At 40.3% G+C, this 27,500-nt stretch overlaps 1 protein-coding gene across 1 annotated transcript in view; it reads left to right on the top strand.

The window, feature by feature from the left end:
• Window positions 1–27,500, top strand: part of LOC138021563 (cation channel sperm-associated protein 4-like) — a 54,865-nt gene that overhangs the window by 17,789 nt on the left and 9,576 nt on the right. Inside the window, exons 5-12 of the mRNA XM_068868464.1 lie at window positions 18,274–18,316; window positions 19,521–19,721; window positions 20,542–20,704; window positions 21,428–21,503; window positions 23,162–23,220; window positions 23,614–23,724; window positions 24,532–24,596; window positions 25,738–25,848. Coding sequence (XP_068724565.1) covers window positions 18,274–18,316; window positions 19,521–19,721; window positions 20,542–20,704; window positions 21,428–21,503; window positions 23,162–23,220; window positions 23,614–23,724; window positions 24,532–24,596; window positions 25,738–25,848 — 829 coding nt within the window. The remainder of the gene's footprint in view (window positions 1–18,273; window positions 18,317–19,520; window positions 19,722–20,541; window positions 20,705–21,427; window positions 21,504–23,161; window positions 23,221–23,613; window positions 23,725–24,531; window positions 24,597–25,737; window positions 25,849–27,500) is intronic.

Here is a 27,500-nt window from a genome sequence, read left to right as displayed (position 1 = left end):
TTTAGCTCGTTACCAATCTTTTAAATCGCGTGTTTCAATTTTTGGCGCACTTTCCATTTTCCGCCAAAGTCACAATCGGGAGAATCTAGAACAAGCGTCTGGCGGTTTTCCGATATGTCGGCAAAATCTGGGACGGTCGGAAAACTGCGAAATCCCGATTGTCTGGGATTTTCCCGACATATGAAAACTAGGCTTTATGACTGATGAATGATGCGTTTAAGGTTACCGCATACAGTGTAGTGTCATACTTCAGGTCGGCAATTTTCTTCAAATTTGGATTTTTCGGTTAAAGTAATGATCGAAACGGATATGGGATATCTAATGTAAAAAAGAAATTATTCAAAAAGATTAAATATTGGCGTAGAAATGGCGGTTTTATGTCTTGGTGGGAAGTAAAAATTACCCGTTTGATTGACAATCTTAGCGCTGTTTTTTCACTTGAAGCGGACACTTCATAGATAAAACTCTCTGAGAGCGATTTTTGTACGAACACTTCACATTCTCTTAATAGTATTTCGAAAACGTTCTATAACTTTTCACTCTAACTGAGTATGGCAAAACGCAGACACCTTTTTTTAGCGCTTTGGGTCGGGAAACGGAAGAACAAAATAAAACAGTCCACGTTTTGTAACGTTCCTGCTCAAGATCTATTAAAATAAAATCTCCCTTCAATTCCACACGCGAACCGTCGTTAAATTACCGCAAACATAACTGAACATCTCCCTCCCCTTCGGCAGAATTTCTACCATCTACGTAAACTAGTCTTAAGTAACGCGCATCACTGTAATTTTTTAGTTTAAGATTTAACAAGAATTCAAGATAATAAATGTGTGGAATCGTGAATCCTGCGAGGTCCTGTTCCAACATGGTTAATGTAGTCGTGCCTTGATGTAGCAGTCCCCTCTATCACTAAGCTGGTGGTAAAGTAGATTAAAAAAGTAAAGTAACCATATTTAACGTCGATAACTCGTAACAGTAATTCAACTGACAAACCTGAGGTCGACTTGTGGTTGATCACAGCGAACTCCGGCCGATACTCTCGATCCCGATCACACCTTTCAGTCAGGTTTCACTATGGCACGAGATCCGATTATGATTTACTTTGTTGACAGCTGAGCTAAAACGCTGACTCTGGTTATTTGCGGCATTTGACAGCTGCATTATGACGTACCAAACCGATGGAGTCGTCGGTCTTCCGGTGTACTTTCGGCATTATGGATCACTTATCGACTAGGAGTAAATCATTAATTATGAAGTACGTTCGTGGGGACGAAATTTGGGTTCTGTAGTACGTAGACTGGTTTGATCGCTTATCGCTTAGTGTCTACTATCATGCGGTAAACGTTGGCGAACTATTCTCTTTCCCAGAGTACCTAGCACGAGTAAGCCGGTGAGCAGGCTTTAAAACGGTAGATAGAATGGTATAGGATTTTCCGGCGTGGCGTCCCGTACAGTATGTCTTCGGGAATTTCTCGAAGACGGTGATTTTACACCGGGAAAATACAAAATTCTAATTCAAGTAGTAAGATGGTGTAAACATAATAATAGCGCTTTGCACTTTTACTGAAAATAGACTTGCCGTATGGCAATCCCAGTCTAAAAATGGATGGCATTTGTTCGGTGTTATTATTTTTTTTCTTCCGTGTCGGTAAAAGTCTCGCCTGTCACTCCCCTGGTAAGTGGTATCTTTGTGCACAGAGCCTTCTGCGCGTATTTTCTTAGGATCGAGAGGGTAGTGGAACTGCGTAGATTTCTCTGGTGGACACAGTAGAATCATTAACTTAGCCTGCAATGGCGTCGAAAGTCATGTAACGCGAATGGCGTTTTACTGGATCCTTAAACAAAATATACCCTTATGGAGCTCAATAATGGAAAGTCAGTTGGATAAACTACGCAGGCGGGGAAAACCAACACCCGGAATCTCAAAAGCGAGGAGTAATGGACTTCGACAACAGTCTGTCGCCCGTCGAGCAGAAATCAAAGTGAGCTGCATTTGTAAAACCAAGCCATTATCGATGCTCGGATCAAGCGGGTGGTCACTTCCACTGTTTACACGACCTTATACAGACCCTCACTCGTTTAAAAAGGTCGCCACGTTTGCCCGTCAATTTCAACCCCATACACTTTAAAACACCGTTCTAGCCGCTCAATTGTGTATTGTTCTGGATCTCTCTCGAGAATAGAGCCAAGAACAAGGTCGACGCCGCTTAAAACCGAAGAGAATGAAGCGAATATTATGCCTCATTTCCATTGTCACTCTTACAGACTGAACTTTGTTTGTCTGAGTCACTTGGGGGTCTATAATTTCATGACGTCCTTTATGCAAAGCGCTATTGTTTCACTTGGTTTAATAAATGTGGTCCATCTGCACACACTCTTTTTTAAAAAAGTCACTCAAACTGAGGGAGGCTATCATAAAACCCTAACGGTTAATTTTGTTTTCCCAGCTCGTACATTTTCTGGCTCATCTTTCATATACCGAATCCGAAATAATTAATGTCCATGAAACAAAAGAACAAAGCGAACATAAAAATACCTATAAATTAGCAAGGCCTGATCGGAATAAAAATGATTCTTTTGTCCTCCGCCATTTTAGTCCGGTATACTGAGGTTGGTTTTTAGGCCTGGGGTTAGCCAACTTGAGGGTTTTTGATTACTGCACTTCCAAAAAGCTAAAACAACGACCTGCAACGAGTGACATGTGGAATGTGACCTGTGTTTTAGACCCGCCAGCATCTGCTCAACATTTGTGTGGGAGTTGTCGCGCCCGACTACAGGGCGGAGCCTTCACTCATGAAATTAACCGATCAAATTGCAATGAAGAGAAAAGAATTACAAAGATATTTCGGTTTGAGTTTTTGGAAAGAAGAATCGTCGGTTATAAGATGTCTTTTGAAAAGCCAAGTTTTTAACAAAGTTCTGGGGACATATTTTTGACATCTTGCAGCGATAGTAATATGATCGCCATTTAACTTTACAGTGATATCTCATTGCTAAGTTTTCTCCGGTTTTGCTTTCGAGATTGCTGCTTTTCTTTTCTTTTCTATTGATTTCCGAGTCCTTTGTCCTTCACTCCATTCTTTTTTCTCACCGTGTTAGCCGGCCTTCTCGTGTAAAAAAACATTGCAATGGTGATACTCAGAAAAAAAATCCGAGCGCTCCTTCACCAAAGTTTCAATACTGAGCTATAATTCAATATTTGGAGACTAGTGCGATACTTCGTGCGATACAAATAATGCAAATAAGTGTACGTGAATAAGCCACGAAATGATAGAGAGAGCCGTCCTTACACGTTGGACGTTGGAAAGAGCACTCGCCTCCCACCAATGTGGCCCGAGTTCGATTCCCAGAAGCGGCGTCATATGTGGGTTGACTTTGTTGGTTCTCTACTCTGCACCGAGAGGTTTTTCTCCGGGTACTTGGGATTCCCCTCTCCTCAAAAACCAACATTTGACTTGATTTGAGTTAATTGTTGATTTCAGTTTACAGTGTCCCCAATTAGCACTCCAGCGCTAGAACGACTAGACACTTAACAGACTTAAATAAAATTACTTTCCTTTCCTTTCCTATATCTACATATCCACGTGGTCGCGAAGAGCTTTCCCTGGTCATTCATCAAGAGATCGACGCTCCAAGAACGTATAGTGTAAGACGCTGTTATCACCGTTTACAGAAAGCTGCTGAAAATTCTGCAGTTACTTCGCTGTTTCTAGTAAAGCTGATTTGTGTAAATAACGTTGATCGCGGCCCATTTGTAATCGTTTTGACCTCATGCCTTATAGTTATTGTCATAATTTTGAATTGAACTCCCACTGACTGCTTTGCGTCACACCGCCGGCTAGTTTGCCTTGATTTTCACTAAAAATGCTATCATAAACTTGTCAAACTGCCACCTTCAATGGGCTATCATGGACGGCTATTTCAGAAGTTATTGAAACCCCTGCTTAACTGCAGAATACCCCGCCACTCGAACTATATTCCACGTAGCCGGCTACGCGGTACGCGGTACCCAGAAATAGGAATGCACAATACTGTAGAATACCCCGCCACTTGGACTAATTTCCAAATGAACTAAATTTCAAAATGGCGCAGCGATGTTATATGTGCTGGCTACAAGGTACGCGGCACGCTGTGATAGCACTCGTTTACTGATTAAGTCTAAGCGCTCGTTTCAGTATTAGGCCTATAAGCACTCTTTTAAAATTTTAGCTTTCATTTTACGGTTCGGGTAACTAGAATTTTTAACGAGATCGTGTGAAGAATATAGCACTCGTTTCCTGATTAACCCTAAGCGTTCGTGTCAGAAATTAGGCCTAAGAACTCTTTACAAATTTAAGATTTCATTTCACGGTTCGCTTAAACTTCGCTTTTTAACACGATTGTGTGATGAATATAGCACTCGTTTACTGATTAAGAAACGGTCCAGATAAGAACGATAGCAACAACGGCAACGAACATGTTGGAATTCAATTGGTATGCAAAAAGGTGATAACGTTTCTATTGTCTGTACTTACTTCTGATTGGCTTAAACAGCAAACGGTTAACAAAACTTCATAAAAGCAGCATTATATTCATCCTTACTTTCCAACCATCTTCCATCTTTCATCTGGTCTCAGTTTAAATGAATTCCACAGAAATCGTATGTGGGGAACATGTAAAATTGTAAACGTTTCTTGGCTTTTGTTTTCAACTCTTGTGATTGGTCAAAATCTTTTAACACAAAAAAACATCCTTTCAAAGTGGGCTGTAAATGAATTTTATTGCGTTAACGACTTTCCTGTAGGTTTATGCATTCCCTGTGTAAAAATGATAACATCCTATGTAGGGAAAGCCCCGTTGCCGCATAACAAAGGAAATTGCTATCCGCCTTACACGGATCATTACTTAAGCCCAAGCACTCGTTTCAGTGATTAGGCCTAAGCACTCTTAAAATTTTAGCTTTCATTTTACGGTTCGGTTAACTAGACTTTTTACCGAGACCTTGAGAAGAATATAGCACTCGTTTACTGATTAAGCCTAAGCACTCGTTTCAGTGATTAGGCCTAAGCACTCGTTTAAATTTTAGCTTTCATTTTACGGTTCGGTTAACTACTCTTTTTACGGAGACCGTGTGAAGAATATAGCACTCGTTTACTGATTAAGCCTAAGCACTCGTTTGAAATTTTAGCTTTCATTTTACGGTTCAGTTAGGGTTAGGGTACACTAGAATTTTAATTTTCCACGTACCGCGTACCGCGTAGCCAGCTACTTAAGATACTTTGCCATCTTGACTTTAACTCTTTCCGCGTACCGCGTAGCCAGCTTGTAAAGATAATTAGCCATCGTGACTTTATTTCTTTCCGCTTACCGCGTACCGCGTAGCCAGCTTGTAAAGATACTTCGCCATCTTGACTTTAATTATTTCCGCGTACCGCGTAGCCAGCTTGTGAAGATACTTCGCCATCTTGACTTTAATTCTTTCCGCGTACCGCGTAGCCAGCTTGTAAAGATACTTGACCATCTTGACTTTAATTCTTTCCCCGTACCGCGTAGCCAGCTTCTTAAGGAGGCTCGAAAGGGTTTTCAGCTGAGCGCGCGCGCGTAAGCCACACACGCAATTCGTAAGCTGCTTGCGTCAGCTCATGATTCAAATGGGTCACCAGAAATAAACAAATACCGCTAATTTCGCTTACCTTTCTCCAATTCCTCTATACATGGAATATAAATAGACATCTCCTATTCACGAAAACTACGAAAATTCTACTTAAACGGTTTAATAGCCACTTAAATCCGTTTGTGTTGACCTGTAGCTCCACTCGCGTGCGGACTCGAATGAGCGGGTGACGCATGCGTAAATGCTGATCTTGTAACCCCATAATTTTTCCTGATTTTGCAACTTTACTCGTTTATATCTCTGCTTCTGGACGGTGAATTTTTTTCATTTTTTGCATGTTAGCTTAGATTAATTTAAACCGTTTGTCTTTCAAATTTAAAAAAATTCTGTAGGTGAAAAAAAAAATTAGAGACACAATTCAAAAAAACTTATTTTTCTGAAAAACTGACCTACAGATTTTGTTGAATTTTAAATATTTTAGAGAGTATTTCTAACAGTATCTGGTAACGCTGAATGGGAAAATTTCACCGTCCCGTTTCTTCAAAAAGGACAACATATGTTGATTTTAAGGCTCAAAGAAATGCCTAATATCGTTGCCATGGTAACATTATTTTGGAGGAAAACATAATGTGAGAAATCTACGATAGGTACTTAATACCCTGGCCAAATTTCGTCTTGATATGATTGCCCTAACTGTATCTAAGGACAGAATATGTTTATTTGTTTGAAAAAAGGAGAAACTATTTCGAGCCTCCTTAAGATACTCGATGTGGCGGGGTATTCTGCAGTTACTCCAGTTACAATTTGCGAATTGACTTACCTTGTGCTACAAAGCAAACGGCCATACAAGCGAATAGCAAGAGAGGTACGACTTCCATTTTTGCTTTCCGATCAGGCTGAGTACACCACAATGTAGAAGAAGGAACTGAGTGCGGCTGTGATGTCGTTATTCAAGTGACTAGCAAATACTTATTGAGCATCCCTGGTCGCTGATTGGACGAAACTATAAAGCGTCGATAATGCAATGCATAAGGGGCGGCCATGATTTAAAATTTGACCCCCGGTGTGAAGAGCATAAAGACACGATTCTTTGAATGGGCAACCTCAAAATTTGTGATTTCATGCGATGATATGCGCAGTTCTCAAAAAAAGAAAGTATTTCTCACACGCAGAGCTTTTAACAGACTTTTTTTGCCTTTTTTGTTTAAGTCTAGTGTTAATACGGCTTTCGAAAAGCGATAAAATGTATATTTATCCATTATCGATGATTTGGAGTCCAAGAGGAGCAGTGTGACCGGAAACATTCGGCGGTACAAAGCGCTCACACAGAAATTTTTTTGTCTGTGCGATATACCAAACATATTATCAAGATTAACATACCATTTCAAAGCTAAAAGAGATTGCTACTTTTCGTGCAACTTGTCTCGCAACGATTTTGGCCGTTGCACGGTACGTTGCAATGAAATGTTTTGTGCAACTTGTCCCGTCACAATGTCGCCAAAACATTGCGAGACAAGTTGAACGAAACATTTCACAGTGTAACAGCGCCTTTAATCAATAACGATGATGTGGTGGTCTCTGACATTTAGGCAGCGTTTACACAAACACGGTTTTACATCGACATGGTTTCATGACTTCGAAACCGTGTCAAAATCAAAACTGTTTGGAAGTGTTTGCACCGACGGAATCGTTTTCGCCAGAAAATCAAAGTCATGATGATATAAGCGAGCGCTGCACTGCGTACTAAATTGACCATTTGGAATCGAACAATGCAAATTTCGTGCCAAAATAGTAACCGTATTCAAATCGATGCGGTTTCGCTGTTTGCACGTTAGATGACACCGTATCGTTTTGGCAGCGTTTTCAAATCGACCCGGTATTGCCAACGGTCTCGATCGGTGTCGTGTAAACAGAAGGCGTAACCGCATCGAAAAACGGAAATGTTTCACACATTTGGCGCGATTTCTAACCGTGATGACTGATGAATGATGCGTTACCGCATACAGTGTAGTGTCATACCTTCAGATCGGCAATTTTCTTCAAATTTGGATTTTTCGGTTAAAGTAATGATCGAAATGGATATGGGATATCTAATGTAAAAAAGAAATTATTCGAAAAGATTAAATATTGGCGTAGAAATGGCGGTTTTATGTCTTGGTGGACAGTCTTAGCGCTGTTTTTGCACTTGAAGCGGACACTTTATAGATAAAACTCTCTGAGAGCGATTATTGTACGAACACTTCACATTCTTTTAATACTATTTCGAAAACGTTCTATAACTTTTCACTCTAACTGAGTATGGCAAAACGCAGACACCTTTTTTTAGCGCTTTGGGTCGGGAAACGGAAGAACAAAATAAAACAGTCCACGTTTTGCAACGTTCCTGCTCAAGACTTATTAAAATAAAATCTCTCTTCAATTCCAGGCACGAACCGTCGTTAAATACCGCAAACATAATTGAACACCTCCCTTCCCCTCGGTAGCCTTTCTACTATATAGGTAAACTAGTCTTAAGTAACGAGCATCACTGTAATTTTTTAGTTTAAGATTTAACAAGAATTCAAGATAATAAATGTGTGGAATCGTGAATCCTGCGAGGTCCTGTTCCAACATGGTTAATGTAGTCGTGCCTTGATGTAGCAGTCCCCTCTATCACTAAGCTGGTGGTAAAGTAGATTAAAAAAGTAAAGTAACCATATTTAACGTCGATAACTCGTAACAGTAATTCAACTGACAAACCTGAGGTCGACTTGTGGTTGATCACAGCGAACTCCGGCCGATACTCTCGATCCCGATCACACCTTTCAGTCAGGTTTCACTATGGCACGAGATCCGATTATGATTTACTTTGTTGACAGCTGAGCTAAAACGCTGACTCTGGTTATTTGCGGCATTTGACAGCTGCATTATGACGTACCAAACCGATGGAGTCGTCGGTCTTCCGGTGTACTTTCGGCATTATGGATCACTTATCGACTAGGAGTAAATCATTAATTATGAAGTACGTTCGTGGGGACGAAATTTGGGTTCTGGAGTACGTAGACTGGTGCGACCGCTTATCGCTTAGTGTCTACTTTCATGCGGTAAACGTTGGCGAACTATTCTCTTTCCCAGAGTACCTAGCACGAGTAAGCCGGTGAGCAGGCTTTAAAACGGTAGATAGAATGGTATAGGATTTTCCGGCGTGGCGTCCCGTACAGTATGTCTTCGGGAATTTCTCGAAGACGGTGATTTTACACCGGGAAAATACAAAATTCTAATTCAAGTAGTAAGATGGTGTAAACATAATAATAGCGCTTTGCACTTTTACTGAAAATAGACTTGCCGTATGGCACTCCCAGTCTAAAAATGGATGGCATTTGTTCGGTGTTATTATTTTTTTTCTTCCGTGTCGGTAAAAGTCTCGCCTGTCACTCCCCTGGTAAGTGGTATCTTTGTGCACAGAGCCTTCTGCGCGTATTTTCTTAGGATCGAGAGGGTAGTGGAACTGCGTAGATTTCTCTGGTGGACACAGTAGAATCATTAACTTAGCCTGCAATGGCGTCGAAAGTCATGTAACGCGAATGGCGTTTTACTGGATCCTTAAACAAAATATACCCTTATGGAGCTCAATAATGGAAAGTCAGTTGGATAAACTACGCAGGCGGGGAAAACCAACACCCGGAATCTCAAAAGCGAGGAGTAATGGACTTCGACAACAGTCTGTCGCCCGTCGAGCAGAAATCAAAGTGAGCTGCATTTGTAAAACCAAGCCATTATCGATGCTCGGATCAAGCGGGTGGTCACTTCCACTGTTTACACGACCTTATACAGACCCTCACTCGTTTAAAAAGGTCGCCACGTTTGCCCGTCAATTTCAACCCCATACACTTTAAAACACCGTTCTAGCCGCTCAATTGTGTATTGTTCTGGATCTCTCTCGAGAATAGAGCCAAGAACAAGGTCGACGCCGCTTAAAACCGAAGAGAATGAAGCGAATATTATGCCTCATTTCCATTGTCACTCTTACAGACTGAACTTTGTTTGTCTGAGTCACTTGGGGGTCTATAATTTCATGACGTCCTTTATGCAAAGCGCTATTGTTTCACTTGGTTTAATAAATGTGGTCCATCTGCACACACTCTTTTTTTAAAAAGTCACTCAAACTGAGGGAGGCTATCATAAAACCCTAACGGTTAATTTTGTTTTCCCAGCTCGTACATTTTCTGGCTCATCTTTCATATACCGAATCCGAAATAATTAATGTCCATGAAACAAAAGAACAAAGCGAACATAAAAATACCTATAAATTAGCAAGGCCTGATCGGAATAAAAATGATTCTTTTGTCCTCCGCCATTTTAGTCCGGTATACTGAGGTTGGTTTTTAGGCCTGGGGTTAGCCAACTTGAGGGTTTTTGATTACTGCACTTCCAAAAAGCTAAAACAACGACCTGCAACGAGTGACATGTGGAATGTGACCTGTGTTTTAGACCCGCCAGCATCTGCTCAACATTTGTGTGGGAGTTGTCGCGCCCGACTACAGGGCGGAGCCTTCACTCATGAAATTAACCGATCAAATTGCAATGAAGAGAAAAGAATTACAAAGATATTTCGGTTTGAGTTTTTGGAAAGAAGAATCGTCGGTTATAAGATGTCTTTTGAAAAGCCAAGTTTTTAACAAAGTTCTGGGGACATATTTTTGACATCTTGCAGCGATAGTAATATGATCGCCATTTAACTTTACAGTGATATCTCATTGCTAAGTTTTCTCCGGTTTTGCTTTCGAGATTGCTGCTTTTCTTTTCTTTTCTATTGATTTCCGAGTCCTTTGTCCTTCACTCCATTCTTTTTTCTCACCGTGTTAGCCGGCCTTCTCGTGTAAAAAAACATTGCAATGGTGATACTCAGAAAAAAAATCCGAGCGCTCCTTCACCAAAGTTTCAATACTGAGCTATAATTCAATATTTGGAGACTAGTGCGATACTTCGTGCGATACAAATAATGCAAATAAGTGTACGTGAATAAGCCACGAAATGATAGAGAGAGCCGTCCTTACACGTTGGACGTTGGAAAGAGCACTCGCCTCCCACCAATGTGGCCCGAGTTCGATTCCCAGAAGCGGCGTCATATGTGGGTTGAGTTTGTTGGTTCTCTACTCTCCTCCGAGAGGTTTTCTCCGGGTACTTCGGTTTCCACTCCCCTCAAAAACCAACATTTGACTTGATTTGAGTTAATTGTTGATTTCAGTTTACAGTGTCCCCAATTAGCACTCCAGCGCTAGAACGACTAGACACTTAACAGACTTAAATAAAATTACTTTCCTTTCCTTTCCTATATCTACATATCCACGTGGTCGCGAAGAGCTTTCCCTGGTCATTCATCAAGAGATCGACGCTCCAAGAACGTATAGTGTAAGACGCTGTTATCACCGTTTACAGAAAGCTGCTGAAAATTCTGCAGTTACTTCGCTGTTTCTAGTAAAGCTGATTTGTGTAAATAACGTTGATCGCGGCCCATTTGTAATCGTTTTGACCTCATGCCTTATAGTTATTGTCATAATTTTGAATTGAACTCCCACTGACTGCTTTGCGTCACACCGCCGGCTAGTTTGCCTTGATTTTCACTAAAAATGCTATCATAAACTTGTCAAACTGCCACCTTCAATGGGCTATCATGGACGGCTATTTCAGAAGTTATTGAAACCCCTGCTTAACTGCAGAATACCCCGCCACTCGAACTATATTCCACGTAGCCGGCTACGCGGTACGCGGTACCCAGAAATAGGAATGCACAATACTGTAGAATACCCCGCCACTTGGACTAATTTCCAAATGAACTAAATTTCAAAATGGCGCAGCGATGTTATATGTGCTGGCTACAAGGTACGCGGCACGCTGTGATAGCACTCGTTTACTGATTAAGTCTAAGCGCTCGTTTCAGTATTAGGCCTATAAGCACTCTTTTAAAATTTTAGCTTTCATTTTACGGTTCGGGTAACTAGAATTTTTAACGAGATCGTGTGAAGAATATAGCACTCGTTTCCTGATTAACCCTAAGCGTTCGTGTCAGAAATTAGGCCTAAGAACTCTTTACAAATTTAAGATTTCATTTCACGGTTCGCTTAAACTTCGCTTTTTAACACGATTGTGTGATGAATATAGCACTCGTTTACTGATTAAGAAACGGTCCAGATAAGAACGATAGCAACAACGGCAACGAACATGTTGGAATTCAATTGGTATGCAAAAAGGTGATAACGTTTCTATTGTCTGTACTTACTTCTGATTGGCTTAAACAGCAAACGGTTAACAAAACTTCATAAAAGCAGAATTATATTCATCCTTACTTTCCAACCATCTTCCATCTTTCATCGGGTCTCAGTTTAAATGAATTCCACAGAAATCGTATGTGGGGAACATGTAAAATTGTAAACGTTTCTTGGCTTTTGTTTTCAACTCTTGTGATTGGTCGAAATCTTTTAACACAAAAAAACACCCTTTCAAAGTGGGCTGTAAATGAATTTTATTGCGTTAACGGCTTTCCTGTAGGTTTATGCATTCCCTGTGTAAAAATGATAACATCCTATGTAGGGAAAGCCCCGTTGCCGCATAACAAAGGAAATTGCTATCCGCCTTACACGGATCATTACTTAAGCCTAAGCACTCGTTTCAGTGATTATGCCTAAGCACTCTTAAAATTTTAGCTTTCATTTCACGGTTCGGTTAACTAGACTTTTTACCGAGACCTTGAGAAGAATATAGCACTCGTTTACTGATTAAGCCTAAGCACTCGTTTCAGTGATTAGGCCTAAGCACTCGTTTAAATTTTAGCTTTCATTTTACGGTTCGGTTAACTACTCTTTTTACGGAGACCGTGTGAAGAATATAGCACTCGTTTACTGATTAAGCCTAAGCACTCGTTTGAAATTTTAGCTTTCATTTTACGGTTCAGTTAGGGTTAGGGTACACTAGAATTTTAATTTTCCACGTACCGCGTACCGCGTAGCCAGCTACTTAAGATACTTTGCCATCTTGACTTTAACTCTTTCCGCGTACCGCGTAGCCAGCTTGTAAAGATACTTCGCCACGTTGACTTTAATTCTTTCCGCGTACCGCGTACCGCGTAGCCAGCTTGTAAAGATACTTCGCCATCTTGACTTTAATTATTTCCGCGTACCGCGTAGCCAGCTTGTGAAGATACTTCGCCATCTTGACTTTAATTCTTTCCGCGTACCGCGTAGCCAGCTTGTAAAGATACTTCGCCATCTTGACTTTAATTCTTTCCCCGTACCGCGTAGCCAGCTTCTTAAGGAGGCTCGAAAGGGTTTTCAGCTGAGCGCGCGCGCGTAAGCCACACACGCAATTCGTAAGCTGCTTGCGTCAGCTCATGATTCAAATGGGTCACCAGAAATAAACAAATACCGCTAATTTCGCTTACCTTTCTCCAATTCCTCTATACATGGAATATAAATAGACATCTCCTATTCACGAAAACTACGAAAATTCTACTTAAACGGTTTAATAGCCACTTAAATCCGTTTGTGTTGACCTGTAGCTCCACTCGCGTGCGGACTCGAATGAGCGGGTGACGCATGCGTAAATGCTGATCTTGTAACCCCATAATTTTTCCTGATTTTGCAACTTTACTCGTTTATATCTCTGCTTCTGGACGGTGAATTTTTTTCATTTTTTGCATGTTAGCTTAGATTAATTTAAACCGTTTGTCTTTCAAATTAAAAAGAATTCTGTAGGTGAAAAAAAAAATTAGAGACACAATTCAAAAAAACTTATTTTTCTGAAAAACTGACCTACAGATTTTGTTGAATTTTAAATATTTTAGAGAGTATTTCTAACAGTATCTGGTAACGCTGAATGGGAAAATTTCACCGTCCCGTTTCTTCAAAAAGGACAACATATGTTGATTTTAAGGCTCAAAGAAATGCCTAATATCGTTGCCATGGTAACATTATTTTGGAGGAAAACATAATGTGAGAAATCTACGATAGGTACTTAATACCCTGGCCAAATTTCGTCTTGATATGATTGCCCTAACTGTATCTAAGGACAGAATATGTTTATTTGTTTGAAAAAAGGAGAAACTATTTCGAGCCTCCTTAAGATACTCGATGTGGCGGGGTATTCTGCAGTTACTCCAGTTACAATTTGCGAATTGACTTACCTTGTGCTACAAAGCAAACGGCCATACAAGCGAATAGCAAGAGAGGTACGACTTCCATTTTTGCTTTCCGATCAGGCTGAGTACACCACAATGTAGAAGAAGGAACTGAGTGCGGCTGTGATGTCGTTATTCAAGTGACTAGCAAATACTTATTGAGCATCCCTGGTCGCTGATTGGACGAAACTATAAAGCGTCGATAATGCAATGCATAAGGGGCGGCCATGATTTAAAATTTGACCCCCGGTGTGAAGAGCATAAAGACACGATTCTTTGAATGGGCAACCTCAAAATTTGTGATTTCATGCGATGATATGCGCAGTTCTCAAAAAAAGAAAGTATTTCTCACACGCAGAGCTTTTAACAGACTTTTTTTGCCTTTTCTGTTTAAGTCTAGTGTTAATACGGCTTTCGAAAAGCAATAAAATGTATATTTATCCATTATCGATGATTTGGAGTCCAAGAGGAGCAGTGTGACCGGAAACACTCGGCGGTACAAAGCGCTCACACAGAAATTTTTTTTTCTGTGCGATATACCAAACATATTATCAAGATTAACATACCATTTCAAAGCTAAAAGAGATTGCTACTTTTCGTGCAACTTGTCTCGCAACGATTTTGGCCGTTGCACGGTACGTTGCAATGAAATGTTTTGTGCAACTTGTCCCGTCACAATGTCGCCAAAACATTGCGAGACAAGTTGAACGAAACATTTCACAGTGTAACAGCGCCTTTAATCAATAACGATGATGTGGTGGTCTCTGACATTTAGGCAGCGTTTACACAAACACGGTTTTACATCGACATGGTTTCATGACTTCGAAACCGTGTCAAAATCAAAACTGTTTGGAAGTGTTTGCACCGACGGAATCGTTTTCGCCAGAAAATCAAAGTCATGATGATATAAGCGAGCGCTGCACTGCGTACTAAATTGACCATTTGGAATCGAACAATGCAAATTTCGTGCCAAAATAGTAACCGTATTCAAATCGATGCGGTTTCGCTGTTTGCACGTTAGATGACACCGTATCGTTTTGGCAGCGTTTTCAAATCGACCCGGTATTGCCAACGGTCTCGATCGGTGTCGTGTAAACAGAAGGCGTAACCGCATCGAAAAACGGAAATGTTTCACACATTTGGCGCGATTTCTAACCGTGATGACTGATGAATGATGCGTTACCGCATACAGTGTAGTGTCATACCTTCAGATCGGCAATTTTCTTCAAATTTGGATTTTTCGGTTAAAGTAATGATCGAAATGGATATGGGATATCTAATGTAAAAAAGAAATTATTCGAAAAGATTAAATATTGGCGTAGAAATGGCGGTTTTATGTCTTGGTGGACAGTCTTAGCGCTGTTTTTTCACTTGAAGCGGACACTTTATAGATAGAACTCTCTGAGAGCGATTATTGTACGAACACTTCACAATCTTTTAATACTATTTCGAAAACGTTCTATAACTTTTCACTCTAACTGAGTATGGCAAAACGCAGACACCTTTTTTTAGCGCTTTGGGTCGGGAAACGGAAGAACAAAATAAAACAGTCCACGTTTTGCAACGTTCCTGCTCAAGACCTATTAAAATAAAATCTCCCTTCAATTCCAGGCACGAACCGTCGTTAAATACCACAAACATAATTGAACATCTCCCTTCCCCTCGGTAGCATTTCTACTATATAGGTAAACTAGTCTTTAAGTAACGCGCATCACTGTAATTTTTAGTTTAAGATTTAACGAGAATTCAAGATAATAAATTTGTGGAATCGTGAATCCTGCGAGATCCTGTTCCAACATGGTTAATGTAGTCGTGCCTTGATGTAGCATCCCCCTCTATCACTAAGCTGGTGGTAAAGTAGATTAAAAAAGTAAAGTAACCATATTTAACGTCGATAACTCGTAACAGTAATTCAACTGACAAACCTGAGGTCGACTTGTGGTTGATCACACAGATCACAGCGAACTCCGGCCGATACTCTCGATCCCGATCACACCTTTCAGTCAGGTTTCACTATGGCACGAGATTCGATTATGATTTACTTTGTTGACAGCTGAGCTAAAACGCTGACTCTGGTTATTTGCGGCATTTGGCAGCTGCATTATGACGTACCAAACCGATGGAGTCGTCGGTCTTCAGGTGTACTTTGGTCTACTTTCGGCATTATGGATCACTTATCGACTAGGAGTAAATCATTAATTATGAAGTGCGTTCGTGGGGACGAAATTTGGGTTCTGTAGTACGTAGACTGGTTTGATCGCTTATCGCTTAGTGTCTACTATCATGCAGTAACCGTTGGCGATCTATTCTCTTTCCCAGAGTCCGCTTTTCTTATAGTCAGCATCAAGATCACGGACTCTGGCTACAGCCAAGAATACGCGCAATCGCAGTGGTGGTATAATGTTGTAACCGTTGACCGTTATTTAAAACCGTTATCGTTTCAAATTTCCGTGAATGCGCAGAAGAGCCGGAAGTCCGTGATTCGCTGCTTCCTACTTTTGATGTCTTTTCTGACAAGAGAGGTCAGTGTTTGGATACTTGGTGAGCGAATTTTTTACTTTATAAGCGTCTGAAGTTCAAGCAGCGTGACAGCAAGCGCCATTTTATTACCTCAAACAAAACGATATCTTTCGTCATCCCCCATTTTAAACACACGAGGGAATCCCGTTTCTAGTCCCCCTTCCCTCAGAACCTCTTTGCAGGCTCTGGTACTTGCCTCTCAGCCCCCAAATAACGGTTGTGACCCCAATGAACCGGAAAGCATCTGCATCTTAGTTGTGACTACGGTTCAGTCGGAAATGAAACATTAAAGTACAAATGATGATGAGGTTGATGTTGGCACTCCTCACTGAGGGAGTAATTTCGTGAAGATGGAATTTTTTTTTTATTTGTGACCTTTGACCCGTTTTTTGTACCTGCCGCTTCACCTGGTAATGACACGACTCCTGGATTCAAAGCATTTACGATTCCTACTATCACTTCTTTCAACTGGACCATTTTGAATCAAACCATTTTTATGTAATACCAATTGCAATATATAACATCTTTCGAAGAAAGTATTATTGTAACTTTTAGTTCTGTGGTCGTGAAATTGTTATCAAACAGATATACATGTACACAACAGTCACATTCAACAACGCAACTGAAATACACCACACACTTGGTATCCGCGATCAGGGATTCTTTTTCAATTTACGCCCTTCTTCGTTCACTGATTTTTTTCCCCCAGAAAACCGATGAAGCCTGATCGCAAGTTAAATACTTGAAAATTGTTGAATTTACTCTCGCTCTTGAAGGGCCGATTTTCACTCCCAACGCGAGCATGCGCTCGTGTACGTGTTTTCTGTTCTAAAAAAAACAAACTAATGATAGACGCAACTGCGTTTGCGTATGGCCGGGTCCTTTCTAACCATGTAAGCGTAACTAGGCAACAAGAGACATTCGGCGCAAACTCAGTAGTGTCTCAATCAGTAGTACCCGACAAATAAAGGCGTCTGTTGCCTGCGAACGTGGACGTATTTCCGGTGGTCGATTCTCTCCCCTGAGAAATACGTCTGCGTTCGCAGGCTAATGGGTTTGCGATGTTGCTTGTCTATTGAAAGCCAAGCTTGGCACTTTCTTCTCAGGATCTATGCTAAACTACCGCTGAAGAATAATTGGTAGTTTGCACCTCGAAAACGCAAGGTGAATCGGCAATGCTTACGTGTGCGTAATGTTCTCCTTGTGTTTTATTTACTGACGCACACTTTCAAGACTACTCTGTTACAAAGGCTGAAACCACATCCATTCTTTCAAGCGGCTATTTTCATCAAATTCTGGTAACAAATGACTGAATTGATGAACTTTTCCCCTCAAACTTAGCGTATTGGAAAAGTTTTTATTTTCCAAATTAGTCGTACTGTTGAGCTCCCCCACCCTTCCACCACTCAAACAAAAGTACTATACACTGTACAAATATAATTAAATTTATCATTAAAAAAATTGTTTGCCAAAATATCTCATTGTGCTATATATCACTCCGCTTCTACTTGGACAACTCTCTGCAGTCCTGGAAACCAACAGCAAGACGTTTTGTTGTCATTTCTACTCTAAGCAAGCAATACCCACATCCAATCTCCGACTGGCTATTTTTGGACGTGCATACTTTTTCTAAATTCCCGGTCGAAAACACTATTTTCAACTTTGAGGGAAGATACTGTTTAACTGAAATCTATCTCAGAACACCGCTTAAAAGTGATTTAGAAAATTTGAAAATCCCTTGTAGCTCAAATCTCTAGAATAGAACTACCTATTTTTGCTCTGAGAACCTACCATTAAAAAAAAACCCCTTCAAACTAAATACTTTTTTCGATTCAAAACTAGAGTCAAGGAGTATTAAAATGATGTTAATTTCATTCTCATAGCGTAAATATGACGAAAAAAGAACAGACTTTGTCTCAGTCCGTTATTTCTTATATGAAAGATTCAGAACCACGCAAGTAAGTAAACTAATTGTGATAATAAAGAGAACATTGTTTTCTATTTGTAGTGAAAAAGAATTTAAAGCAGTGTTTCACGCAATTCAAAATGAGGTAACTTAAAGTTATCCTTTTAAGAACTTATATAAATTAAGATGAAAAAGAATCTTTTCTGTTGAGGCTGCTGTACTAAGCGCATATAGACCGAATGCATAAAGGGCGGCCAAAAAAATATTCTTTTGTTTATGTGCTAATTAGACTCACTAGCCTCGTTTGCATGTACAAAATACAAAAGAAATGTTGCTTGAGAGTGAGGCTAGTGAGTCTAATTAGCACATAAACAAAATAATACTTTTTTGACTGCCATTTATGCATTCGGTCTATAGGGGAATCTTTGTTCAGTACATTTTTGTCTCATTAGCATCGTTTGCTACTGAATCTATCAGCGAAAAAACCAGTACTGAATATTGAAAGTGCGTTGCATAATGTGCTTTCTCTTAACTTTGAGCCCAATTTACCAGACAATCTCTGAGTAATGACGCTTTTAAAGTTAGAAATTTTACGAAGAATGTAAGGGCTTTTAAGCGCTTTTGCCACCCAAGAATTTATCGGTATTTGATGGCTAATAGCTCGCTCGTTATCAAACCCAAAAGGTTTAAAATTGGGAATTCAACTAAGTTTAACACGTTCTTTAAACTTTTGAAGTCAATTTGAATAACATGATGCCTTCTTTCAGCAAACGCGTATGTTGATGAGACAAAATGAAAATATTGACGTCAAGATTCGCCTACATTCAACTTGTGGGCCTGGTTCTGCAAATGTGTTTGCGTTCCTCTCTTGGTTATTAAATGATGGTCTGTCTGTCTCCATATTTTGAAAGTGACCAGCTGCTTTTACTTATGACTTATGTACGGATTGCTAGAGTGAAATACACCATGATATTGTAGTTGTTCAAAATGGATGCTTTGCTCAAATTCCTTGAATTTAATTTGGCTTAGTTCTATATTAAGAAATGATTGATGTTTGGACAGTTTGCCCTCTTCCAGAAGAGGGAGAGGGTGTGATAGGGTTATGGTACATACCATTCCGTGCTCACTTCTCGTGGTCGTTTTGACATTTGCCAATATGAGTACTATTATGCAAATGACTGCATGTGGTCTTCGGCAAGACCCAATCACCATGATTGTATACTTTGACGATTTATACTTTATTGTAGGGTACCACTGCGTTTCAACAAATCCATGTTTATTTTTCTCTACAATATCAGAAACAGAACAGTGCTGGGTTCCAAAAATGAAGTCCTTGTCTTTTCCTTTAGAAAGAGGAGCTCTTGATGTCAAAAGAGAAAGAAGAGGAAAACATGTGGGACATTGTTGATTTGGATGATGAAGCCATTGAAGAGTATGCATCTAATGAGCTACTGGGCCAATTTTTGTCCAACACTGTGTTCAGAACTGGAATCCTATGTGTTATAATGTTCAACAGTGTTCTGATTGCTGTTGAGACCAATCATGACCTTGTAAGTATGTGCACTGATCTGCAGTTTCGGTACAGTTGATGATCTGAAAGGTGGATAAGGTTTGCATCAACAACAACAACAATACGGCAAGCATACGGGTCTGACCCGCAAATAGCTTCAGCTAATCTATGACGTCTGTAGGCGGGTCAGTAAAAATAGTTAAACAAAAGTGAAAGCGAAAAAGAATCAGAAGGAAAAAAGAGACTTTTTTCTTTAGGTGAATGTAGTAACGAATGGAATAAGAAAACTACATGACGGATTAAATGATTATGAGCCGGAGTAAAAGATACATGCTAACTAAGGGCGCTCTCTTTTTGTCAGAACTGGCCGGCCAGACCAGTTCTTTCAGGAAACTAAGAGCGCTTTCCATTTGACAGAATTGACCGGCCAGACATGGCATTTGGCAGGAATAACTCTACAACGCTTTCAAATTAACACGCTTCGATGATGATATACGCTCCTCCGGAAGAATACAAGGGATTATCATGCAAGTTTTCCTTTAAATTGTTGCGTTTTCTTTGCAAACTGACGGGGTCTGACCTGACAGTTCTGATAAAAGGAAAGCGCCCTAAGTAAAGTGCAAAGCATGATCAATTTTTGCAAAAGTAAAACTTTGTTTAACCCATTCACACCTCAAACGCCCTAGGACGCACTGTTCTTCTGGTGTTTGCAATAATTTATTTATTATATACTCAACAAATTCACTGCATCGCTTTGTTTCCATAGCAACTTCCGTATTGCACTCTAACACGAGATTTTGTTGAGTATATTATAATTATTATTACAATACTAATTTAATCACTTTAATACTTTTCTTCAGGAACAGAAATACAGCCATTTGTTTTCAGTGCTTGATCAATGCTTGATGACCATCTTTGTGTGTGAGATTCTTGTCAAGTGGTATCATGGATTCTTCATGTTCTGGAAAAGAGGCTGGAATGTCTTGGATTTCTTCATCGTTATTGCTCTCCTTCTTGGACCTTGTAAGTTGAATTAGTATTAATGCGGAGGGGGGAGGGGAGGGAGGAGGGGGTGTTTAAGGTGGTTTGAGATTGTGAGGAACTCAGGAAGGGTTTGAACTTGGTCCAAATTAATTTCAAGTCAAGTAACTGTTAAAACTCTCTTAAACATGAGAGAGCAGGTTTAGGATTTATTCCCAGCATTAACATCATCATAAGTATCTTACTAAAAAGTACCTGCCTGAAGACACCAAATTACAACCTCCTATTTTATTGGGTTAACAAAGAAGGCTACTCTGTTTGTGTGAGGTTAGAGTTACTGTTATGGATAGGTTTCTGAGCAATACTAGATTGTAAATAGCTGTTTCCTGAGCTGGTGTATTTGTTAGAACTCCTGCAAATAGTTAGACCTTCACATGGTTTGGATAACCACATGGAAATGGTGATCCCAGTATAATTTCCCGTGATAAGTATGAAGACAATCATTATTGTTGGTAGCCGATGAGCAGTAGGAAGAAATTAAACGAGCATTGCAAATAACTAGCTTTACGGAATTGCTTTCCTCGCCACTAAACAACAACTTGAACAAATACAATTTGCGAGACTGAAATATTTTGAACTTCAAGTAAAAATGCAATCCAAACCATTGATTCAAATTACAGTACTCCGTAAAGTGAGTGTCCCTTTATCAGCTAATATCAAATTATATTTGGCATGATGTTCACTCAAGACTGTTTTGTGTTACAGTGCTTAGCACAGGATCAGGTAGCAGAGGCGTTTTGAGGATTCTTAGAGTACTAAGAGCTTTCCGCAGTCTCAGGAGGTAGAGGAGAAGGCATTTTTACACGGTTAACGTTACCGGTGCCATCTCGAGGTTTAATTTAAACACTACTAACTTTACTCATAGCTTTACTTGGTTTCATATCCGCAGTTTAGTATATGACTCATTTCACATATCATTTCGTTCATTGATTCATTCCTCGCGGGAAAATCAGAACCAACAAATGACCCGCTCCCAACGTCAGTGGCTTCATAGCTTAGTTAGTTAGAGCGTCGCACCGGTATGGCGAGGTCACGGGTTCAAACCCCGTTGAAGTCCTGAAATTTTCAGGCTTCTTTACGCAATTGCTAAACTTGCGTCCATAACTGCGAGGATCATAGCTTTACTTGACTACTAACTTGGCAGTGAAATGTACATTTGTGGGATTCTGTCTGTCTTTAAACCATAGTATCAATTTGTTTCAAAGTAAATGTGTGCTGACGTTAATTTATTCAGCAAAGAGATTAATGACCTTTGAACATTTTTTCGTGATTGTGCCACGAAAAGGTTTTCACTCAACGAACGTTGCAGCTGCTGGATTACTTCTTTTTCGGACAATCTTTACAGAGATTTGAGATTTGATTAGATTTCTAATTGGCCCAATTAGAGCGAGTTTCAATCGAGTGTCGTAAAACCAAAAAGGATGGACACAATCCAGTAAACCAATCAAAACTGGAAGTAATTACCAGTAGGCGACACAAAGCGCGGGAAAATGTGCACGTGCAAGCCACAATTAGTTTAGTTTCACTTCTGATTGGTTAAAAAAATGGCGCAATCACTTTGAACCAATCAGTGAGTGATGTGATGGAAAACCAAAGCAATTTTCTAATTACTTTGGACACTCGATTGAAAACCGCTCTATGGCGTAACTCTTTTACCGCCATAAATGCAAATTGACTCTTTGACACAAGATTTTACTCTGTCTAACGCCAGACGATTTTAATTACTCGTCTATGGGGAAGCCCTCGGTGGTGAAACGGTTAACTTTAACAACATCTAGGTTCGCTCAAATGTCCCCATTAATAACCCTTTCACCGCCATAAATGCCAATTGACACGTAAAGATTTTACTCGTCAATGGGGAAGCCCTAGGCGGTGAAAGGGTTAACGTCTGCCAAAATCCCACCTACAATTATTATTGTAGGTGACAGAAGGAACCGTGGAAAGGTCTGTTTCTTACTTGGAGATCGTTAGTGCAGTTCGATATTGAAAGACGAAAGGAAGCCTTCACACCAGCGATTGAGCTCAGTTTTAAGGTTACACGTTTCAGTCAGGCTTGTAATGTTTGAATAACAAACAAAAACAAAGCAAAAAAGTGACGCCGAACGTTTCGACCAATTAAAAATTCTTTTAAGTGAAATATGTAACTCATTATTTTATTTAATCACATTTCTTGGTTAAAGTTACGTTGCATAGCGAGTGGGGCTGAGTAATTGGTGAAACGTCACAAAAAAAGAAACTCCACTGCCCTGACACAGCGCCTTTAAGGCGTTCCCAAAAGTGATTCGCTCGCACTTAGCGGCGGCTTGTGGTGTGATTGGCTCATTTGCTTGTCTTTTTCTTCTGTGATTGGCCAAATTAATTAATGCAAAGGAGAAGAATGCTGTCTTTATTAACAAATTTGCCGGCTCACCTCAATCTTTGCTCCATTTCATTTCAAAGCATCAGTTCACTGCCTGGGTTACAGATCGTCGTGCAGACAATTCTCCAGTCAGTTCCTGGTAAGTGCCCCACACTTACAGCTAATATTCTCTTCGATTCCATTTATTTCAGTTATGGTTAGATTTGAAACCATGGAGGGCATCTGCATTTCTGTGGAAAGTGCAAAGAGTGTTCCTGTCAGACAAGCGACATGAGATGCACAAGACGACCAAGACCCCACCGCCCCTCAGTGAAAGATTTTCATGAGAAACTTTATTTGAGTATAAAGCACAAAGAATCGAGAGAAATACTAAGTTGAGTGGTGCGCAAAAGTAACCGCAGATTGAAACTCTTGTTTCGTTCAGGTTGCGTCAGTAATTTTTCAGACGCGTCTTTGATGGTCTAAATAAATTTGAAAAAAAGGTGGCCCTGACCAGTGTTTTGACAATTACTGGCATTTGTTCTGTCCACAGACATGGCCAACATTGTTCTGCTCTTGGTGATTATCATGTTGGTATTTTCTGTCATTGGTGTCACGGTTTTCAGAGATGTTGTTCCCGTGTACTTTGGAAACCTTTCCAGTTGTATCCTTTTTCGCTGTCGTTATTTTTTTCTAAAGCAACTCCTGTTTTTAATCCGCGGGGGTTGTTGTGCGTTATGTGGTTTTGACATTATGTATTTGTAGCCGTTGACCTTAGCACTGACGAGAACACGATCACAGTTAAATGAAGAAAATATGGTAACCCATCGATACGAGAAATTTTGGTTTTGGTTATGACGTCATCTCACGATACACGGAATGTCGCACTGTTGGCCCCCTCTTTCTTGGGGGGTAGGTACTTGGTGTCTCTTTTTCTATTGTTTCAATTTTTTTTAAACAAGGTATAAAACATTCAGTAATTAGACAATTACCCTAACCTAACCCTAATCCTAACCCTGAAGGTTTTACCGTGTTTAGATAATTTTGTGCAGTAGATAACCACTAAATGACAAAATACACCAAGTACCTACCTTTTTTGGTGGAATGTAGCTTGGTCAGCGTGTTGCATTCAGTGACATTGCGTTTTAGTGAAAAAAGCAAAAATTTTATAAAGACAACCAAAGCACAAGCGAACAATTTTAATACAGTATGTCGTATAATGAGGAAAGAAGAGAAAAAAAGTGGGTAGCTTTAAGCGACGAGTAAAGAAAAACGGCGAAGAGAGCAAGAAGGATCACGGGAAAATGTACTAATTTATAGTAATGAGCAGGTCAGGCTGTTCTTACAGTAAGCAGACCAGCTAAAAAAATACATGAAAACCAAAACATAACTATATAATAATTGAGGAGCTCCGCTTTTAAACTTGCCTAAATGTATATATAAACACATGGCCCTTGACAGTGGCTCTCAGCCATGTTTTATCTGTTTGTGTGTCTTACTCAAGATGGATGGATGGAGATTTTCAAGGCTTTTCAGGTAGAGCACACTGAAAGTAAAGAAATACAAACCGGGCTTGTCACATACATGTATCTGTCTCCTGAAAATCCCAAGAAAACGCGGAGGCTGCTTGAATTATCCAATCAAGTAAAGGACATTTGGATGGCCTTTTGTGCTGTTCACATCGCTCGTGCGCGCCCTGAAGGGCAGATAATGCTTTTTTTTTTTAAACACTCCTACCAAAGAAAATTGAAGCAAAATAATACCCTTTTTGCAGTGGAATAATAAATCTCTTATTCGATTGTTTAGCATATATTATTTAATTCTCAACGTCGGATAATGCAATTCTAGCTTTCTCATTGGTTCATTTGATCTCGGTTATGAACCATTATACCTGCGTTTGACCTTATATGGAAATGAGTGCGCCAAATATCGCTCGGCATAAGACTTTTGGCCCCGGGAAATCACATCACTTTCAGGTCGTTTCTAAACTAAACTCGCGGACATTTTGCTCATTGCTCGTATTTCGCTCGCCCCTGCGGGGCTCGGAAAAAAATACTACGCAACTCGCAAAATATCCGCGCGTGTTATATGTTAAAACATCGAATAAGATGTATATCCAGCACTTTCAATCTGTGCAACAATTTCAGTATTTGGTCACGTAACCGCGAATATGCACATCCTAAGCACCTCTTAGTAAAGGGGTGTATAAAAACGTCAGACAACGTTTGACATGGAGTTTGTTTGAAGCAACTAGGACCTGGTTGCCACCCTCAGTCTCAAAACGCCTTTTTTATGAAGTTTCATATAAATCAACCAGTCCCTCTTTCATGCTTCTTGTGTAATTATTGACGTGTTTTGATGGTTGTCCTTTTTCGAAGTAATCGCATTTTCATAGGTTTATCTGTGTGTGCGGGGGAGGGAGGGGGAGGGAGACGCGGCGATTGCCAAGATGAGTATTATGCTCTGTCAAAGTAGAACGAAAACAACTGTAGAAGACTAGGATACGGAAAACGCAGCTCAGTACCTTTTTCATCTCAAAGTTACCTCCCCCAATGATCCTCCATAATTCCTACCCTGGCCAAACTCTCCTTCGAAGCTTCAGTACCTTACTCTCCGCCTGGCTCCCATCTTAGCCACTGATTGGCTTGACCATATGTATTTTTTGTTTGTTTCCAAGGCTGCCGATGAAACTTATTATATTAGCGGTGGGCTCTTTCTTCTGGTCTTCATTGCTATCGGTGCGTTTGTGTTTGCGAACCTTGTTGTGGCAGTTGTGGTTACAAATCTGGTAAGTGGCAAATTTTCTTTGTTAAGATGTTTGCCTTTATTTTCCATTTATATTTTTTGCTTTGCCAATGAAAAGAATGAATCGAAGGGACTTGTTGTAAAATAACGGGAATCGCAAAAGTGGACAAGCATCGAGTTGTTTGGCAATAGGTCGATAACGGACTATTTCTCATTTGCCATGAATTAATGCAGACGACTATAAGGTATAAGAAATGTTAACGTGGGTTATTTGTAGAAATCAAGCCCATTTCTTTTTGGCAAATGTTTGGAGTTCGTTACCCTGCTTGCAGGGGCAAGCGGGAAGGAGGCGAACTGGACCGGAAGAGAGCGCCTTTCTCTGCTGCCGGAAGTTGACGGACTGACATCAGTCATTGGAAATTTACCGACACAGAACGCGTGGCCAAGTGTTTGACATCCTCGTCAACAGCTGTCTAAGCCTCGTAAATATCATCAGCGTGTTTTCTTGTATTCCAAGCGATACGAATAAGGCTTATGTTCTCTCCTCTTCCTTGAAGAGCCTGGTCGTAGGCTAGACTGAGTTCGTATATAATCTCATTGAGGTGCAACGATTATTAATAATCTTTTCTTCGGGGAACCGTGACTTCCCAGGATACGAACTGGCTATTGATAGTTGAACAAGATATTGTCATTTTCATATAATTAAAACCTGTTTCTTTTGCAATTCAGAATAATCACGTTTTTAACATTCCTATAAAGCTTTGCTTTTTATCCCTGGTGAGGCGTTAAATGCGAACCTCCCATGCTTGCCGTTCAAGCGTATTAAAGCTGGTTTCCAACCAATCTCTAGAGAAACAAGTAACAACGCTGCAATGTACATTGCGGTGGACGAACAGCAGGAGCTGATAAGAGATCTTTTGTTTTTGTCCACCAACATGACGGCGATGACGTAACGTGAAAACCATGCACCAATTCTCGGTTTTCAGCTGACGTCATAACCTTATGCAAATTAGGTTTCCGCCATTCTGGTGCCCCTGATTATAGGGAAATGTATGACATTTTGAGCGCTCACGTTCGAAGTCTTCAAATAATTCATCTTTCCAATGGATATTTCCCAAGAAAGCGACCCAAAATCACTCGACGAGGTACCAGTACTTTCATCCTACGCAAAAAAAACCTCGAAAGCCACGTTCGAGAGCGCTATTTGAAGAAGATTTTCTGTCGTTTGCGTAGACCCAGCGGCCATACGGAGCGATCAGTTTGGCTCCTCTAGAAGTCTCAGACTTGCTTTCCTAGTTAGTTTTAGAGACAAGCTACTATACAAACAAGCAGTTTAAGGCCTTCAAAATTTTGAAAGCGTACAACCAGATGATTTCTGGTTTCGTTGCGTCCGTTTAAGCAAGGGAAGGAAATCGCAGGCAAGATTGTTGTTGTTTGTGGCCAAGGTGACTCGGAAGTTTGACACTCGGCGTCGACCTTATCTGTATCAGTTTCCAGTTGGATTTCTTTTAATACCTTCGCTAACTGCTATGGCCGCCAGATGAGAAGAAAAGGCCTCCTCATTCCCTTTGTTTCGATGATTTCCCTCTTCTTCTGTCAAAGTACTTGGTCGATTAGAGTCTCAGTCCTTCACCTTGAGAAGGTGAGAAGCTTTTTTCCTTCGAAATTCGTCCGATTTCCTTCAAACTCAGTCAA

The sequence above is a fragment of the Montipora capricornis genome, chromosome 10 (assembly GCF_036669925.1).
Source record: "Montipora capricornis isolate CH-2021 chromosome 10, ASM3666992v2, whole genome shotgun sequence".
NCBI lineage: Eukaryota > Metazoa > Cnidaria > Anthozoa > Scleractinia > Acroporidae > Montipora > Montipora capricornis.
The sequence above is the reverse complement of the archived record's forward strand: the minus strand, read 5'-3'. Positions and strand labels throughout refer to the sequence as shown.